Genomic DNA, 17,147 nt, shown 5'->3' on the forward strand with positions numbered 1-17,147 from the left:
TATACGTCAGTCGAATGATTAAAACTATGCATCTCATTCAACTCTGGCATCAAACCATGGTTTGAACCTAAAGATGATGTTAATAAGGGAAACTACAAGAAATGTGACCTGCTGTTTCGATTTCAAGTTTTTCCAACTATTATTCAAGCCTTCCAACGACCAACGCATGCCCGGAGACAATGGAAATCCATTCTTAGTCAGTCATCTTCTAGTCCAGAAAATTATGCTCGTTTTTTTTTCCTTCTCCGAAGACTATTGAACTAATCGTGCAAATTATATTTCCCTCATACAATGCAATCTCAGTGAGATAGGCCATCAAGGAAACAAGAAATCCACGAAACTGAAAAATTATTCCATAGGCGTTGTTATAGTTATAGTCCAGTTAAGATATTCCTATACTTCTTCAATAGACCACAAACTCTACAGGAAAAAATCGAAAAGCATGCAGTATAAAGTCAGTTGTCGATTACAAGTCCAACCACAAGAAACATTGTGGATGAAGCTAAAGAAATTGACTAATATTCAGGAAGTATTCAAAAATCTCTCTCCCAGACAAGTCAATGAAATAAGCATAACCATGATCTCCCTCGGGGCAGACTGACTTTGGAAATTAATTCAAATGCTTGCAGCAAACTAAAAGAAAAAAAAGGGCTTGAATTCCATTAAAACAAGCTAAATGCCTAACAGATGATATGTCGTTCCCATATTGCATTGAATCATACGAGAATCCTACAATGAATACATCTTAAAATTCAATTAATAAACAAAGATACAAATTTTCGGAAAGAAAAAGGTTAGAGGTAAATGAGAAACTCTAATCCGTACTAACTTCAAACTTATTTAAAAGGAAAAGAATCTCTATTACCTAGCTCAAAAAATGTTGAGTAGAGACCTCAAGTAATCTTCCATTAGCATGGTGTTTGGACTGGATCAGAGGATCCTGGACTGCAGGGATCCTCATTTGATTCCCTAAAAACACTCACTCTGCTAGCCAATGCATTTCGTATTATGGATGCATTCTTTTCGATTGCATTATCCTCTGATGTATGATCTCTATAATACTGAGAACCTTGATCAAATACTGAGTAATCCTCCAACCCATCAAACAATGCACTATCCTCTTCCCTCACGAGCATAACATTATGCAGGATCGAACACGCCCCAACAAAAGCAACTGCGGTCCTGAATTCTTCTTGTATTGGTTCATTCAAGACAGCCCAATTTCTCAAACTAGCAATGGCCCTGAGCACGGGAATGCGCATCAAAGTATGTGCTGCATTGAACTTCTCTTCACTTGACCCTGGCACCACATCCACAAAAGGAACAATTAGCCATGGAAGAAAAGGATACCCTCCATCACCAATTAAGTACTTGTTCACGGCTACTCCATTGACATGAACAGGATTCGAATTCAATAAATTTCCTGCTTCAATATCTTTACACAAGGTTGAGGATTTAAGTACCCTTGAATCACCCTTATCGCCGCGAAAACCGGCAGCAATGCTTAAGATCCTGGACGAAGAATCTGCGACAATTTGGACAGCAATGCCATAATCAGAATCATTCTCTCTAGCAATCTTGAACCTAGTACAATCAATAACCCCACAACAATTAGGCAACCCAGATAGATTTTCAAACCCTGTCGACACTGATTCCAGCTCATGATGGCTAGGAAAAGCAACCCAGAATCGAAAATTGGTGCAGAGAACGCGACACAACTGTTTTGAGCAAAATCGAGCAGCTTCCACTGAAACCCCAAATCTGCTAGCAATGTCGCCGTAATTTGCCCCAGTCGCCAGCCGAAATAAACCAATTCCGAGACGGATCTCGGGAGGGAGATTGAGTCGCAACCCAACAGGATCACGACAATCCAATAGCGGTTCGAGCAAGCCGGAGAGCCATTCGAAGGTTGAAGAGGTCATCTTGAAACAGGACTTGAACGAGTCAGGGTTCCGCGTCAGACCGTGCAGGAATCGTTCATCTCCGTCTTCACTGGTGGATTCAGAATCCGGTTCGTTCAAATGGGTTCTCTTTCTTTTCCTCGAAATCGCGAGAAGGGAGAGGGATGTGGCGATTTCTTGAGAGGAGAGAAAATGGTGGACGAGAGCGAAAATGTTGGCGTTGGATTTGAAATCACCGGCATTGAAATGGGAATTGGAAGAGATGGGAGCGGAGGAAGGGGAGATGAGGAGGAGTAGGAGTTGAGAGACGAGAGAGGAGATTAAAGCGGCCAATTTGCGGGATTCCATATCGATCGGGGTGTAGGGAATAGAGAATGTCGGTGCCTCGGGAATCGCAGGTGGTGTCAGTGTTGTGTATCTCGTCAGCGAAGCAGATGGACACACCTGGCATATTTATAAGTCCCATGGTTGCCTGACATAGTTGACTTGTAATGTAAAGTTTCTCTTTAACACGTGTGTTATGTCAATTTTGGATTATTAGGAATTTTTCTTGATCAGTTTTATATCCACACCATATGTTGTGTTGCTAACTGCATCCCAAAATATCGTAAAAAAACTCAATCTTGAAACATCACACTATCCCTATCATATGAGCTACAAGTCCTTTCAAACTTCACCTTTTTTATTCACCTTCCTCTTCCGAGAACCCACCAAAGCCCTTGGTTCATCTTCATCTTCGACTTCGATGAAGGCAACCACGACGGAGAGGAGATGGACAACGACGAGCATTGTTTCTACAGAGACGACCACTTCTTCGACGGAGAAGAATTTTGATGACGAGTCCCAGGTTAGTTTCACCATTTTGTGTTGATTTTTAACCTAGGTTAATTTCACCATTATAAATGTTGATCTGAGAAACGCCATTACATGTCTTCATTTTGTTCACAACCCAAAGTGGTCGAGGTACATACTCCAGTGATGATTGAAGTGGACATAACAGAGTATTTTTGAACTGATATGGTATTGTTGTAGATTTCTTGATTTCGAACAACTTAGATTCCTTAATTTCTTGATATAGGTGGTAATGCAAATATTGTTGCTTGTTTTTCTGACTTTTATGTATTGTTGCTGGATTTAGTTGAAAAGCTAAGTAAGATAGGGGTGAGGACAAGAGATGTTCTAAATCACATCAAGGTGAAAGATCCAACAAATGCATCCACTATGAAGGCACTATACAATGCCAAATTGCTTTGAGAATCCATGAGACAACATGCAAGTCATATATGTAGTAGCTGTTCAAATTACTAGATGAGAACGGTTATGTTACAAGACATCGATTTGAGGCAACAACTGAGGTGGTCAAAAGATTTATTTTGGTGCAATGCTATTTCAATCTAGCTTGCCATAGCCTCTCCAACTCAGTTGGTAGCTTTGTCCAATCTTTCAACAAAATTGACCTACTACTTCAAGGTCATATGGTTGATATAAAAGTTTCATTTGAAGAAAGTCTCACTAGCAAGCAATTGGTGAATATGGTTTCTATTGCTGCATTGAAGAAAACTTAAACTGATTTGGCTTATATCGGGATCAATGTGTAAGTGTAGGTAATTGTAGTCACAATACTATCAAATCTTTTGGCTTGCCATGTCCTCATTTGCTCACAAAATATACAACTGAAGGGAGTAGCATCCCACTCAGTGATGTTCACAATTCTTAGAAGAAATTGTGCATTCAACCTTTCAGTGAAAACCCCACAGATGAGGTGACAATTGAAGCTGAGATTGAAATTATGAGAAGAATATTTGCAACTGCACCACATAAACTAGAAATTAAAAGACAACTTCAATCTTTAGGCAAGCCAAGCTGTACTTATATATTGGAGCCAAAACCAAAGGTCAATGTGAGGGGGAGAAAGAAATGGCATAAAGTTTAAAACTAGTCAAGTATTGGTCAAATCAACGAAGCATGATCGTTCAACCTTTGAGTATGCACTTCATTCTCATGTATTTGATGATATTGAGCCTTCACAATATCAGAGTTTGAAAACAAAGTCAGTCTTCACAAGGTAAGGGTTTGAAATAGAGTCATTCTTCACAAGGTCCGACTTTGAGACAAAATAAGCTTTCACAAGGTCATGTTTTGAAACAAAAGCAAAATTGAAAGTTCATAGGACTAGGTATGCAAACACAAAAAATTGGGTGTCCCTATTTCCTTTATTTCATGCAATCCTATATATTAACATTGTTAATGTTTATGGAGATGGTCATTGTGGATTCAGGGTTGTGAGATCGTTCAATGGTTAGGACAATGATGGTTGGAAAGTTGTTAGGAAAGATCTTTCAAATGAGTTGCATAAGTATGGATCTCAATATGACATGCTCTTGTCTCCTTTCTGTAGCACAACTGAGTTGCTATCAAGTATTGAATGTTATGGCATACACTAAAAATTGGATGATTATGCCTTGTATGGGAATGTCTTCTCAACATGTTACAATGTTGTAGTTCTACTCATTTCACAAGCAAGGTATAATGGTATTCGAATACGTCAATGACTCTCACTTCATCAGAATGGAGCTAGCACTAGATAGTCTTATGCCTAATGCTAGAGGTTGGCCAGAGAAGTTTGCTTCCAGGATTAAAAAAAAATTCACTGTACTTTCTTCCTCAAAGTCATGCAACATAGCTACTGTGGAGTTGTTAGATTGATTCAACCTATATGTTTGTTCATTTTGGAATACTGTTGTGAATGATCACACTCTGCTTTTGTTCTAAAGTTGTGTTCAATATTTGCAATTGTGTCTTGGGGTGTAGTTTGTGTTTTTTGGGGTGTACTATTGAATGTTATGTTTTTAACTATAGTGCACTTAGATTGGGGTATGCTTAGTTAATTTTGGGATGTATATAATGTTCGTCATTTTTCTTTTCCCAAATCTTACTTATCAAATTTCATTTTTAGAATATATTTTTTGTGATTTAAAATTAATTATAATTTTTATTTGGAATATAATTTTATATTATTAGTATGAGAACATCATCACCAGACTTACCCATTTTAGACAGTTAAGTTGAGCCTCGCGCTCACAACTTGTCGATAAATAAGTTGGATCGAGACCCAACGCAAAACTAAACGAGGATAGCCACCACCAGACTTACCCATTTTGGACAACCAAGTTAAGTCTAACAGGTTGTGCTCACAATTTGTCGATAGATAAGTTGTGTCGAGACCCAACACGAATTTAATTGGCGATAGATCCTATCGGGGATTAAACCACATAAACGCCGAAGGCATACGCCTTTTTCCGTTGCTTTCGTTTTCTTTTTTATAAAAAGTTTATTCAATATTTTAAGAGTTGTATGAGGAAAAAAATGATCCTATAGAATAAATACTTATGAAGTAAATTGGTTGCATATAGTTTCTTATAAAAAGAAAGTTGGTTGCATATATATATATATATATATATATATTTTATTTTATTTTTCATTTTTATTGTTAGTTTTGGATGAAGTGATGTAATGGGTCAGGTCTTATTTGATTTGGGTTGGTTCTGCTTATTTAGCCCATCGATTGCATTGGACATTTTGCATTATTGGGCTTTGAGTTGGCCCAATCTTGTTAAGCTTGCTGTACTTTTGAATGAATCTAAAGCACTATGTATGATTGTATTGTATTGATGCAATTAAGAACATGCCTTATTTGGGTTGAAGCCCATCATCGTATCAGGCCAATTTAACAGCCCTATCAATAGTTTGGGCCTGATCGAGCCCACAAAGTCGCTGCTGTCGCGCTCTTAAAATACGTACCATTTTTTAAGGGGTGAATGAGTGAAATGACAAATGGATCTCACTGCTTTCAAATCAATGGTGAAAACATAAGTGTTTATTTTAAATGCGGTAAATTAGGTGTGTATAAGAGAATTCCTCTATCTATATATACATATAACACTTGTCACTTATGCACCAACTTTGCAATGCGTATGTGAGAATTATGATATATGTATATAGATGGAAAGTGAGTAAAAATATTACAAGAAATTTCAAATCTACAAAAATATCGACTATCCAGCACCATTTTCATTGTCAAATAAATTGTATTGTTCTAATTATCTCCTTTGTATTTCGATTGGTCTTACAAAACCAATGATATATATCTTGTTTGAAACAAAAATCAAAGACAAAATGAAATATCTTTTGTTTTATATCTAATGATCCAGAATTATCATGCACTTTTCATATTAAATTTGATTTTTTTGTTTCGAAAAAAAAATCGTTCGTTCGAAAGCAAAATATAAATATATTTTTTTCTAAATTTTTAAAAAATTTACTCTAAAAGTTGATACCTCATTTTAAGACATCATAGTGTGTCTATATACATATAGATGGAAAGTGAACAAAAATATTACCAAAAATTTCGAATCTACAAAAATATTGAGTATCCAGCACCATTTTCATTGTCAAATAAATTGTCTTATTTTGCAGATTTCTATCCATTTTATATATATATTCTCACCTATTTTAGTCATGGAGTTAAAAGACTGAAAGACCCTTTTCTTTCTTTCCTTTCTATTGCATGAAAGCTATGTATACAACAATGAACAAATTGTCTCTTAATTCCAATTACTCCTAAATAAAATACCTTTCATGACAAAATTCTCTCAAATCTCTCCAAAAATGCCAATTAATTTATTACAATTTGGAAAATCACAAGACTGTACATTGCCCTCTCTCGTCTCTCTGTGTCTCTCATTACATGGATCTTTGTCCTCTGTTTGTCTTGTTCTAATCATCTCCTCTGTAGATTAAAAAAAATTAGAAACAGGAGGACAAGAAGAACAAGAGAAGGAGGAGGAAAGGTAATTCAAAAAGAAAAAAGAAAACGCTTTTGGTTCTATCAAGTACGAATTTTGATCTTAACCCATGTTTCTTCAGTCTCTTCCGATTCGTATCTATTGCTTTCTCAGGTACTTTTTCTTAACCCCTGTTTGTGTTTTTTTTTTCCTGGGTTTTTTTAGTTATGTCGGATATCATTGTAATAGTGTGTATTAATTAGATTTTAGTTTTTTTTCTTCAAAAAATTGTTTGTGTTTGCAGTCGGGCATGTACATATGTTGTTTATATTGGTTTGGTTGCTTTGGTATCTATTCGGCCGTGAAGGAATAAGAGAATCGGACATACCCATCATGGATTTTAGCTTTGATATCATGGTTTGATCATTTAATTATGTCTTCCGTTTTGATTTTTGGAGCACAAGATTTGGCCATTACTGATATCAATTGAATTTGTATTGAGTTGAGTGGTTTTGGCCTAATAGAAAAAAACAGTCATCTGCTAATATTTCATTTTTCTTGTTTGAAAGCAATTCATTAGATATGGTGGGTATGATGATTCTTACAAAGATTTTTGTACCCCATTTTTTTCTTCATTAGGGTATGAATGCAGTATAGTTTGCGAGTAAGAACTGGAAATTATTATTTTCATTCCTGTATAATTGTTGGGTCTGCATCTTCTGTATACTTATGAGGTTAAATTGTTATGCAATTGGCATGAAGTACTACCTTCTTCAGGACATATCTTCATGATATTTGTATGAGAGCTGAAACAAATCTTTGGAGTCGTGAGCTTTCTACATGAGAACCTAATATGGTGATCATGCCTTTGTTTTTGAAGGATTTGAACTGCTTCTGCATTAATCTCAATATCGTATACTGACTAAGTAATCTGTGTGTTTTACTTGAAGTGTTAGGGTCCTGAGTGACAATTTGCATGCTGAGTAGACTGTAGAAAAATCTTTTCATCCTCTTGAAGTTATTGCTGGATATCCACTGTAGTCCAAGATGAATTTTATTTTATCAATTTATTTTACTTTGTAGGTAACATATTTCAGGGTTTTCAAGTAGCATTTATGAGTGCTGAAGGGGCATGGAATCCATATGATTATATTTGTAATTTGAAAGAAAAAAATTAATTTAATTTCTCAATTTTGTACACTATCTGATCTAATCGAGTTTTATTTTTTGGTTATATATTGTTATTCTATGGTACTTTTACCTTATGTTCCTTTTTTGTTTACTCTTTGTTTTTTGCTTGATTTTAGATGTTCCCGGAAGTGTGTTTCTTGAAGCACCATTGCGTTGAAAGATTGGAATATCAATTAGCAGCTTCAGTTAGTTAAAACATTTGACTGCGATGCAACGTCATAATAATACCATTGGTTCTGGTAACTCTGGCATGAATCAAGACAATTCTTTCATCAACAGGCCAAATACAGTTGAAAATCGTTTGTCAAATTGTGTGGGTTCTAGTGAGCAGTCTTGTGTAAATTCCAATTCTCATGATGTTCAGAGCTTTAATGGCTGGAATTCAGATGTACCTAGCTCGACCTTGAGTCTGCAAAATCAGGTCAATGATGATGGTACAAAAGGTGAAAATGGTTGGTCGTCTTCTATCAGTGCACAATGTAGTACTGGTTTCCGGTCTGAAGAAAGGGCATTAGGACCAACAAGTGCCCTCTTTCCAGAGAGAGACAGCATTGGTTTTAGTGGCAGTCAGGTTAGGAGTGACCTGTTATTCTTGCATGGTTCCAGCTCAAATCATAGCCCGCAGAATGTGACACATGCGGCACATATAGGCAACAGTGGAATCGGCTGGGAAGGTATAGGGCCTAATCTATATCGACGACACGGAGTAGAGACAGAACGGACATCTTCTTCTTCTGCTCCTAATAATATTGGGTCTTCTTCTGGAAGCTCCTGTTATAGGGTTCAGGAAGGAAGTGGTAGCTCAGGTTCTTCTGGTGTGTTGGGTTCATCCTGCAAGAGGAAGGCCCTTGAAGGTACTTCCAGTCAGCCTTATCCTAGTGGAAGTCCAACCTTCTTTCCACAAGCTGAAAATGATGCATGGCATGCTGGTCCTCCTGGTCCCGCTGCCTTTCATGATGCTTCTAGCAGCTTGCGTTTATCTACACACATGCAAAGTTCCTCAACTTATCTTCCTGAGCAGCTAAACCCTGGAATTGGGGTTGGTATGAGAGGAATTGTTCCTGATGGCTTTCCCTCTGCAAGTGGTTCCAGGAATGTTGAAACTGCCTTGAGAAATTTTGGAAGGAGAGTAAGCCCTAGCAGTAATCTGGAACTACCATTCAATTTGTCTTCTGCTCGTGGTGCCAGGCAGTCTAATGTCTCCCCTCATCAATCATCAAGGCCTGTCTCATTTAATGATTCTCTGGATTTGAGATCGATGCCAGCGGCTTCTGCGAATTTGAGTTCTCTCCAGAGCTCGCATCCCGCTGTGTACATTTCTGGTTCCTCAAGGAATTTGCATCCATTCCCTTGGAATGGAGCCTCTAATCCTAGAGCTGACAATTTATCAAGTTCCTTTTTTCGTGGAGAGAGAGGTGCTGTAGCACAAGAAGAAGTGACCGTAAGAAACATCTCTAGACCCACGCCAGAGCATCCCATGTTTGTACCTGCATCTGAGGTGAGAAATATGGTCCAAGATCCAGCAAGTTGGAATATGGCCTCTGGAAACTTGAACACATCTGGAAATGTTCCTTCAAGTTCTAGAATTGGCTCCAGTTCAAGCATCCATCCTTTGCCTACTTCGTCACTGATACAAAACCACAACTCCCTAGCACATAACCAACAACGATTGCTAGAATTTTCTCCTTGGTCGTTGTTTCCTTCTTATGAAGCTGAATCTGGCGGTCTTGCTGCTCATTTCTCTCCATTATCTTCCAGCCATTCGGCTTCCTCGCAGGATTCAGCAATGTCATCTGGTATGGGTAGTCAGGACCATCATCAACCTAATAGAAGGTCCATGGAGAGACAAGGTGACAGTGTTCTTGGTATGTTCCATTCATTGCAGGCTTTAGCTGCTGACATCGAGGGGAGACGCCGGCTAACATCTGAGGTTTGGCACTGGACTATATTGATGTATTTATTTTCGGCTTTTCATTAAATCTATTTCTGAGGCTATGTTACCTGGGTATGGCATATAATAATTTACATGTAGAATTGTGGTAACATTGGAATCTGAATCACCAGCTACTGTGCACAGAGTTTTTTTTTTAAATATTTTAATGGTGATGGAACTTTTGTCATGCAATTTCATTCTTGTTGTTTGTGTTTCTCATCTGTGGGGTCTTGAACATTAAGTTGCACTGTTTTTTTTTCCTCTTAATATGGTGATGGAACTTTAATATGAATGTCATGCAATTTCATTCTTGTTGTTTGCTTTTCTCATCTGTGGGGTCTTGAACATTAAGTTGCACTGTTTTTTTTTCCCTCTTATTGGTAATGGAACTTTAATATGAATGTCATGCAATTTCGTTCTTGTTGTTTTTTTTCCTCATCTGTGATGTATTGAACATTAAGTAAGATGTAAACTTCGTACTAGACCTTTTATTTGCTGCTGCTTGTGTTCATTGAACTTAACAAGCTTTATTTTGTAGCAAGGCATTCACAATATCCTTAATTTCCCGAAGGCTATAGAAAAGTATGATTGTTCTTTTTGTTGCTATCCTTCTTCCTTCTTGGCTTAAAGATATTTCTCAGCCAATTTCTCATTGTGTTATTATCTTGGTCAAACATCTATGCAACCCAAACAACCGCCCATCAATTTTTTCAGACCCAAAAATTAGAAAAGCAAACAACACCCGGTAAGCTATCAAGATAATTTCCCACCATTAGCAACACACAATTCTCTAAAGGAAGTCTCTAATTTCGGCCAATCTCTCGTTTGCATTCCCATCTCTGCAGTTCATGTTGCTCACTGATGTGTTATTAGTTATTACAATCTCTCTCATGTGCTATATGCACTCCCATTGTGATTCAGTCGTTTGCCAGTTGTGTTTGAGTCTTCAAACTCAAGCTGTAGTTAACATCTTGAGTTCGAGGGGAATGTTGGTGTAATCTCAGCATTTATACGCTGTATCTTTTAGATTTTGTTTGACCATCACCAAATCTCCTTCAATTGATATCTCTCTGATTTATCGCCTATATTCTTCTGTATCAATTTTTATGACTCATAGTATTGTATTCAGAGAGATAGAGTTGTCTATAAGAAATACGTAGTTTTTCAGTGCATCAAATATAGAAACGTCGAGAGACTTGATTTTCTGATGCTCTATTGGATTGATCATCTTTCCCCTTTATATGCAAGGTTTCTTAATGTGGTAGTTTCTTGAATTTTAAGTATTGAGTGTAATTGCATCTAGACACTTATGCCTTGTGGTTATTGCACAATTCAGAAATCATTTGGTGTATCTTCCTTAAGTTGCTCAAAATTGGTATTTGCAGCTAAAGGTCTTCGATTTTTCTTACATATATAATGAAAGTCATGGTTATGATGGATTGATTTTCAGTCCATTTATTACAAGTAGGTCATTAATGTTATACTTTTATTTCTTTCATTTGCTTGGCCTTTCTATGTAAGGTGATGGAGATCTTTCCAACTTGAATGCGGAGAATATTTTTGAGTTTGAAATAAAGATTTATCAAAATATGGCTTAGGATGTCCCTCCCATGTACAAATAGCCTCATTTACAAGACATTAGAATAAGCACGTGAATGAGCCAATCCTCGTTTACTTCTTTCCCATAATCAGACTAGCAGCATATGCTATTAATCCATCTGCATATGATGATTCCAAAATGAGTTTTTTTACTCATTGAAAGCCCTTTTATTTCTTTCTTTACACTTGTTCCCTAGAATAGCTGATGGAATGGAGCCGATGGGCTTTGTTTCTAGGTTTGTCTTTACCATAGTTCCTGGCTTCCTGCACCCTAACTCCTCGTCCACCCTTGAAGCTTGCTCATCAATTTAGCTTAGTCGTTTCATCCACTGCTTTTAGAATAATCCTCATAAGCACTTCCATAACCAAGTTAAATAAGAAAGGGAAGAGTGGATCCCCTTGTTTCAAGCCAAGTGAATAGTGAAAAGAGGTTGAAGCTCGGCCATTAATGGTTATCGAAAAGGAAAGGAAAGAGATGAGATACCTTCTTACTTTTTTAATCTAAGTACACCATAGCCTACCAAAGGCATTCTTTCCAAAATGTAGAATAAGAACTTTCAATTGCCATGCTTGAGGACTTTCTCCGTGTCTAACTTACAAAATTTGCCCCTTTCGGCTCTCTTAATTTCAGTGTCAAGGGCTTCATTGGCAATCAAAGAGGCATCCATTATTTGTCTTCCTTGGCTGAAGGCGTTTCGATTTTTGAGAGGCGGCCCACAAGGTTTTGGATTTGACTTTTTTTAACATTGTGGCAAAGACCGTGGAGATCGATTTTTAGACTCCCCACTAAGCTAATGGGATGCAAAAGATTTTTTGAGGCTTCAATTTTGTTAGGAATCAACGCAATAAAATTTTAATTCATGGAATCCCGTAGATATCTTCTCTTAGAGTCTCCCATTTGGCATTAAAGAAGGAAAAAGGAAATGCATCGGGCATTGACCCCTTATTACCATCACAATCATCAGAAGCAAGCTTGATTTCTTCCTCCTCAAAAGGCCTTTGACCCACAAAGCTTCCGCCTCGGTTATATTATCAACTCGGATACTTTTTCCCGGCGGTTTCTATGGAAATTTGCTGTATATGGCCTTTTATAATAATTGCGATTTTCGTTCGTCAACTCCTTGCTCTCTATAATCCTATCATTATTATATTTCTTTTTCCATTCTTAGTCTGCATTAAGTTCTGGTTTTCCTTTTATTACATTTTTTTCTTGTCCATTCCTTACTTTGACAATCTTACGTCTCTTAAGCACGCTTTTCCGTTGTCCATCATTTTTTGTCATTCCGTGTCTGCTTACAAGTTTTTTTTGCATATTTATGTGGAAAATTTCTTTGAATGTCTTACAGAACACTAGTAAACAGTGGATATATTGTGCCTAGATGCTTATTTGAATAGGAACTAGCAGTCAGTTTGCAATATTAACAAATGTTTGAGAGTTGCATTACCTATTTTATACCTTCTTTTGTGTATTAGGTTATTCTGTTGTATTAGGTGATGCGCGCATTATTTTATATGTAGTTTATATAACATATATATTTGTTTAGAAAATAATTTTTTTATTTTATGAGAAGGAATGATGCTTTATTTTTGGTAAAAATGGTAAACAATTCCTGTGCAAAAAACTCCTATGGTGGACGAGGTCGGGGAGATGCATGATAAACGTAGTTTGGTGGATGAGGTCGGGGAGATGCATGATGTACGTAGTTTGTTTTATTCTTATCATAAAAAAATTAAGGTGAAGAATCTCGTTAATGTGGTACAGAAAATTTCAAGTTTAGCTTTTTTTGTGGTGTTTGCTTATAGATTTTAGGTACAAAATGCAGTAGGTGGCCTGTATAAGGTTTCTTGGTAATAGAGTAATCCTAAATTGGGGGTGCCGTGCCTCAATGAATTAATATTCATTCTATCATTTATTACCCGTAAATTACTTTCTTATATCGTTTACTTAAGAAAGGTAATAGCTTTTAGGTTCTAATTTGAGTATGTCGCTTGTTTAGGCTAATTTTGGCCACATAATAGTGATGTTATAAATCAACGAATTAATATTCTGTCAGTTGTTAATTGATTATAGATTAATTACATTGTTTTGTAAAGTCTATCATTTAGTTGCGGGATTGGAATAATTTTCAGATGCTAAATCGAGTTTGGAGTCTATGTTAGGTATTGTAGGGAACAGAACAATAATCTTTAGATGGAGAGTTCCCTACCTAAGTGAAATGAAATTCTCTCTGTCATTTTTCAACTATAAATTAATTATGTTCTCTTTATGTCTATATCCTTCATTCTAGTAATGTTAGAGAAGGCAAAACTCTCAATTTTAGGTGGTGGTTTAATTTGTTTAAAGCTTGAATACCTGATAGTTGTGCAATTAGATACCTCATTATCTTGCATCCAGAAAATGGATCCAGTTATGGTGTTACAGGTGTATCATGATTCAGAGGATAAATGTTGGGGTCAACATGTTAGTATTTGTGGAAGAATGCGTGCATGATGCCTTTTAGTTCTTAAATTTGAGATGTTGCACTGCCTAGTTAAAATAGTTGGTTGACATTAAAAGTTAAACCATTCGATACAGATACAGTAACTTAGTGGTTAGATAATCAATATTTTATGCGGGGCATGCTGGGACTTATCAGTTTTTATTCTTCCCTGTTCAACAGATTCATCAAGTTTTGAATACCATGCTCAGTCGTGAAAATGTTCAGCTCGAGGTTTGTTTCTAGATACACTGATTTATTTTTAAATGATTTAAAATGTCTTGTAATATTTTGTAATCAAAATATGGTCTTCTCTTTACTGGAGTCTTATTGGCAAGCTCATACCAGTGATGACAGGCTCTGAGGGGTTCTATTTTTGTTGTTTCACCTTCTCCTTTAACTAAATTTTTTTTTCTCAAAATTTCTTTATTTACAATGGAGCTGCCATCAAGTAGGCTCAATTTATTTTGATGGGTTTTATTTCAATGGGAGTGTTTAAAATATTTTATGTGAAGTAGTTCAGAAAAAAGCCTCCTGCCATCATGAACATATATTCGTTTTCTAATTACTTTCAAAGGACCCCAAAGAAAACTTAAAAGAAATAATTTTCACGAGTTTCAAATTTAGTGTTGGTGTGTTTACTTTTTAATAGTTTTATGATGTCAATAGTCTATAACCTGTCTGCATAGCACAGTTGGTGCAACTGCAATACTAGGTTTCTTAGTTGTTGATGTGTACTGGAACTATAGCTTTTGTATGCATAGGGTTTCTGTGCATGGGATGGATGCTGAGTGTGTGAGGCTGCGTTGCATTGCGTACTCCACTTAAATTGGAATCTGGGTTTCTGTAGCATCAGCATTTCAGAAATGCATATCTTGTTTAGCATCAATAGTTGTCTCTAGAGAATAAAGTTGTGAGTTATCCTAGGCTGGAGATGAGTTGTTATCCAAGAAAATCTTCTGTTCTTGCATTATTCTTTATCAGATTATCCAACTCTGTCTAGCATTTGACCTTGTGTGATTTGTCAGGATTATATATCTTTTGACGAATTCCTATCTGGCCTGGCCGAGATGCATGATAGGCACAGGGACATGCGCCTCGATGTAGACAACATGTCATATGAGGTATAAGGCTGACTTTTGTCCACCCTAGTCATTTCTGTGAAAGATGGTTTCCCTGATAAACTAGTTTCTTTGTTAGGAATTGTTGGCTCTGGGGGAACGCATCGGAGATGTAAGTACTGGACTCAGTGAGGACACCATTTGGAAGCTTATGAAACATCGAAAATATGTGTGTATCACAGCGGAACCGCCATCAGATCTGGAACCCTGCTGTGTCTGTCAGGTTAGTGCTGTGTTTTACTTCATTAGTCTGTTTATGAATCAATTCCGATTCTTTACTTGATTTTGTTGTGTTTTTGACCCTCATCATGACAGGAGCCCTATTTGAATGGGGATGATATCGGGAATCTACCTTGTGGGCACGAGTTCCACACCAACTGTATCAAAGAGTGGCTAATGCGGAAAAACATATGCCCCATCTGCAAAACACCAGCCCTGAATCCATGAGAGAGGTCATCACTACTGCTATGGCATGAAAGCTTCTTTTTTTTTTTCTTCCTTTTATTCAAAAACCAACTTTACTTGCTCATGAACAGCATAGCAGTGATGGTCATAATTTGCTGCATGAGTCATAGAAAGGGATTTTTTTTTTCTTCTTCCCATAAATTACTTGGAATATGCAAAAAATAATGCGATGATTATGCAGACTGGATATTACATTTGTGGCATGATCCAGTTTTCTGAATGCCTGCAATTAGCAGGAACAGATTAATAGATATGTGTTGGTTATATTTTGGTTTGGCTAAAACAAATTCTTCTCTACATTTGATTTTGTTTCCTATGATCAATGATGGACATAGGCTTTGACAAAGATCTATCCTCTCCTTTTACCTTAATTTAGTTTTCTTTAAATTTGATCTTAATTCTTGTTATAAATCAAATCTTGTACATTTCTTAAACTAGTCTAATTCCCCAAAAGAACCCAGTAATTTGAAGTTGTTTCCATGTTATAAAGAAGTACTAGATAGATAAATAGATGCATAGTACTTATTCAGCTCTATCTATCCATGTTCATACCTAGAATGAAATGAATTCAAAAGTTGTTTGAATATAAAGGTACATGAAATCATTAATTTATGATCAATCAAATTCATAAAACAATTAATTTGTAAGAATTATTTTATATACACATCATTTCAGAGTCCAAGAATGCATTACATGGGTGCACAGAACTCGACAAAGCATGAAGTTGTTTTCATGTTATATAGATGTAATAGATCTGGCTATGGTAGATTATCTGAATATGCCTGCCTCTGTATCTGGTGTTCTAGCACCAAAGATCAGTAAGTAATTGGATTCTCTGCATAGCATTAGCCGTCATTTAGTCTTCTCCCTCTTCCTCTTCCCCTTCCGCTTCCGCTTCCGCTTCCGCTTCAGTATAAAGTAGATGACCTGAATGAATTCATATGCACAATGAAAGCTTTGATAGATAGATGAGAATAAATAGCAAGAAGAGAAAGCAAGTAATACACATTTATATATGCATACCTTTGTGGTCTTTTATAACTGTGTCTAAGTTCTTGCCATTAACTGCTATCTCAACCTGAGGCTCATCATAAGGCATAGTCATATGAATGGTCTTGAGCTTGGGCGTACTGCTGTGGCTCCCGGGCAAGTTACCAATGTGAAAACCAACTAGTTTTGGAAGTCTGTAAATGCACAGATGTTGTAATTCAGGAAACAACACCTTATGAGCATCTTCTTCTCCTATCTCCCTTCCAACAATCTCTTCCAATTCCTTGCAATAAGAAACTGTTAGCTGTTCCAGTTGCTCAAGTCTTTGAGCTACAGACCAACGGAAAACAAGTTTCAATTTGGGGCACCACTTCACTTCCACCTTTTTCAAGTTGCGAAAGGGCACTAGTCCATTAGCCTTTTCTCCTGTCTCCCTTCCAACAATCTCTTCCAATTCATTGCAATAAAAAACTCTTAGCTCTTCCAGTTGCTTAAGTCTTTGAGCTACAGACCAATGGAAAACAACTTTCAATTTGTGGCAAGAAGTAAGAAGCACTGTTTTCAAATTGCGGAAGTGCACCAGTCCAATAGAGCCCTTCCACAACTGCTCTAAATTAGACAACCCTTCTAGACTCATATCCGTTAAATTGACAAGTATTCCTTCCTCCTCCTCAACAGCATCCTCT

The 17,147-nt window shown here is 36.8% G+C and overlaps 2 protein-coding genes across 2 annotated transcripts; one reads left to right on the forward strand and one right to left on the reverse strand.

Annotated features, from left to right (window-relative positions):
- Nucleotides 1-677: 677 nt before the first annotated feature.
- Nucleotides 678-2,762, reverse strand: LOC119980332 (protein ALP1-like). Its single transcript, XM_038822997.1, has 3 exons — nucleotides 2,592-2,762; nucleotides 2,474-2,491; nucleotides 678-2,345 (listed from the first exon to the last, which is right to left on the reverse strand). The coding sequence occupies exons 1-3, from the start codon at nucleotides 2,760-2,762 to the stop codon at nucleotides 909-911; spliced, it is 1,626 nt and encodes a 541-aa protein (XP_038678925.1). The 3' UTR covers nucleotides 678-908.
- A 3,762-nt stretch (nucleotides 2,763-6,524) lies between these two features.
- LOC120015769 (E3 ubiquitin-protein ligase MBR2-like) lies at nucleotides 6,525-15,754 on the forward strand. The gene is made up of 6 exons (XM_038868322.1): nucleotides 6,525-6,859; nucleotides 7,993-9,806; nucleotides 14,069-14,119; nucleotides 14,914-15,009; nucleotides 15,086-15,229; nucleotides 15,322-15,754. Exons 2-6 carry the CDS (start codon nucleotides 8,085-8,087, stop codon nucleotides 15,451-15,453), a joined length of 2,145 nt encoding a protein of 714 aa, XP_038724250.1. The 5' UTR covers nucleotides 6,525-6,859; nucleotides 7,993-8,084; the 3' UTR covers nucleotides 15,454-15,754.
- The last annotated feature ends 1,393 nt before the right edge of the window (nucleotides 15,755-17,147 follow it).

Source organism: Tripterygium wilfordii, chromosome 2 (assembly GCF_013401445.1).
Source record: "Tripterygium wilfordii isolate XIE 37 chromosome 2, ASM1340144v1, whole genome shotgun sequence".
Classification (NCBI taxonomy): Eukaryota; Viridiplantae; Streptophyta; class Magnoliopsida; order Celastrales; family Celastraceae; genus Tripterygium; species Tripterygium wilfordii.

Coding starts and splice junctions, on each gene's coding strand:
- LOC119980332 (XM_038822997.1), bottom strand. CDS start 2,762: ATGGTGAAACTAACCTGGGACTCGTCATCAAAATTCTTCTCCGTCGAA.
- LOC120015769 (XM_038868322.1), top strand. CDS start 8,085: ATGCAACGTCATAATAATACCATTGGTTCTGGTAACTCTGGCATGAAT. Junction 14,120..14,913: donor GTGAAAATGTTCAGCTCGAG/GTTTGTTTCTAG, acceptor GTGATTTGTCAG/GATTATATATCTTTTGACGA. Junction 15,010..15,085: donor TAGACAACATGTCATATGAG/GTATAAGGCTGA, acceptor TTTCTTTGTTAG/GAATTGTTGGCTCTGGGGGA.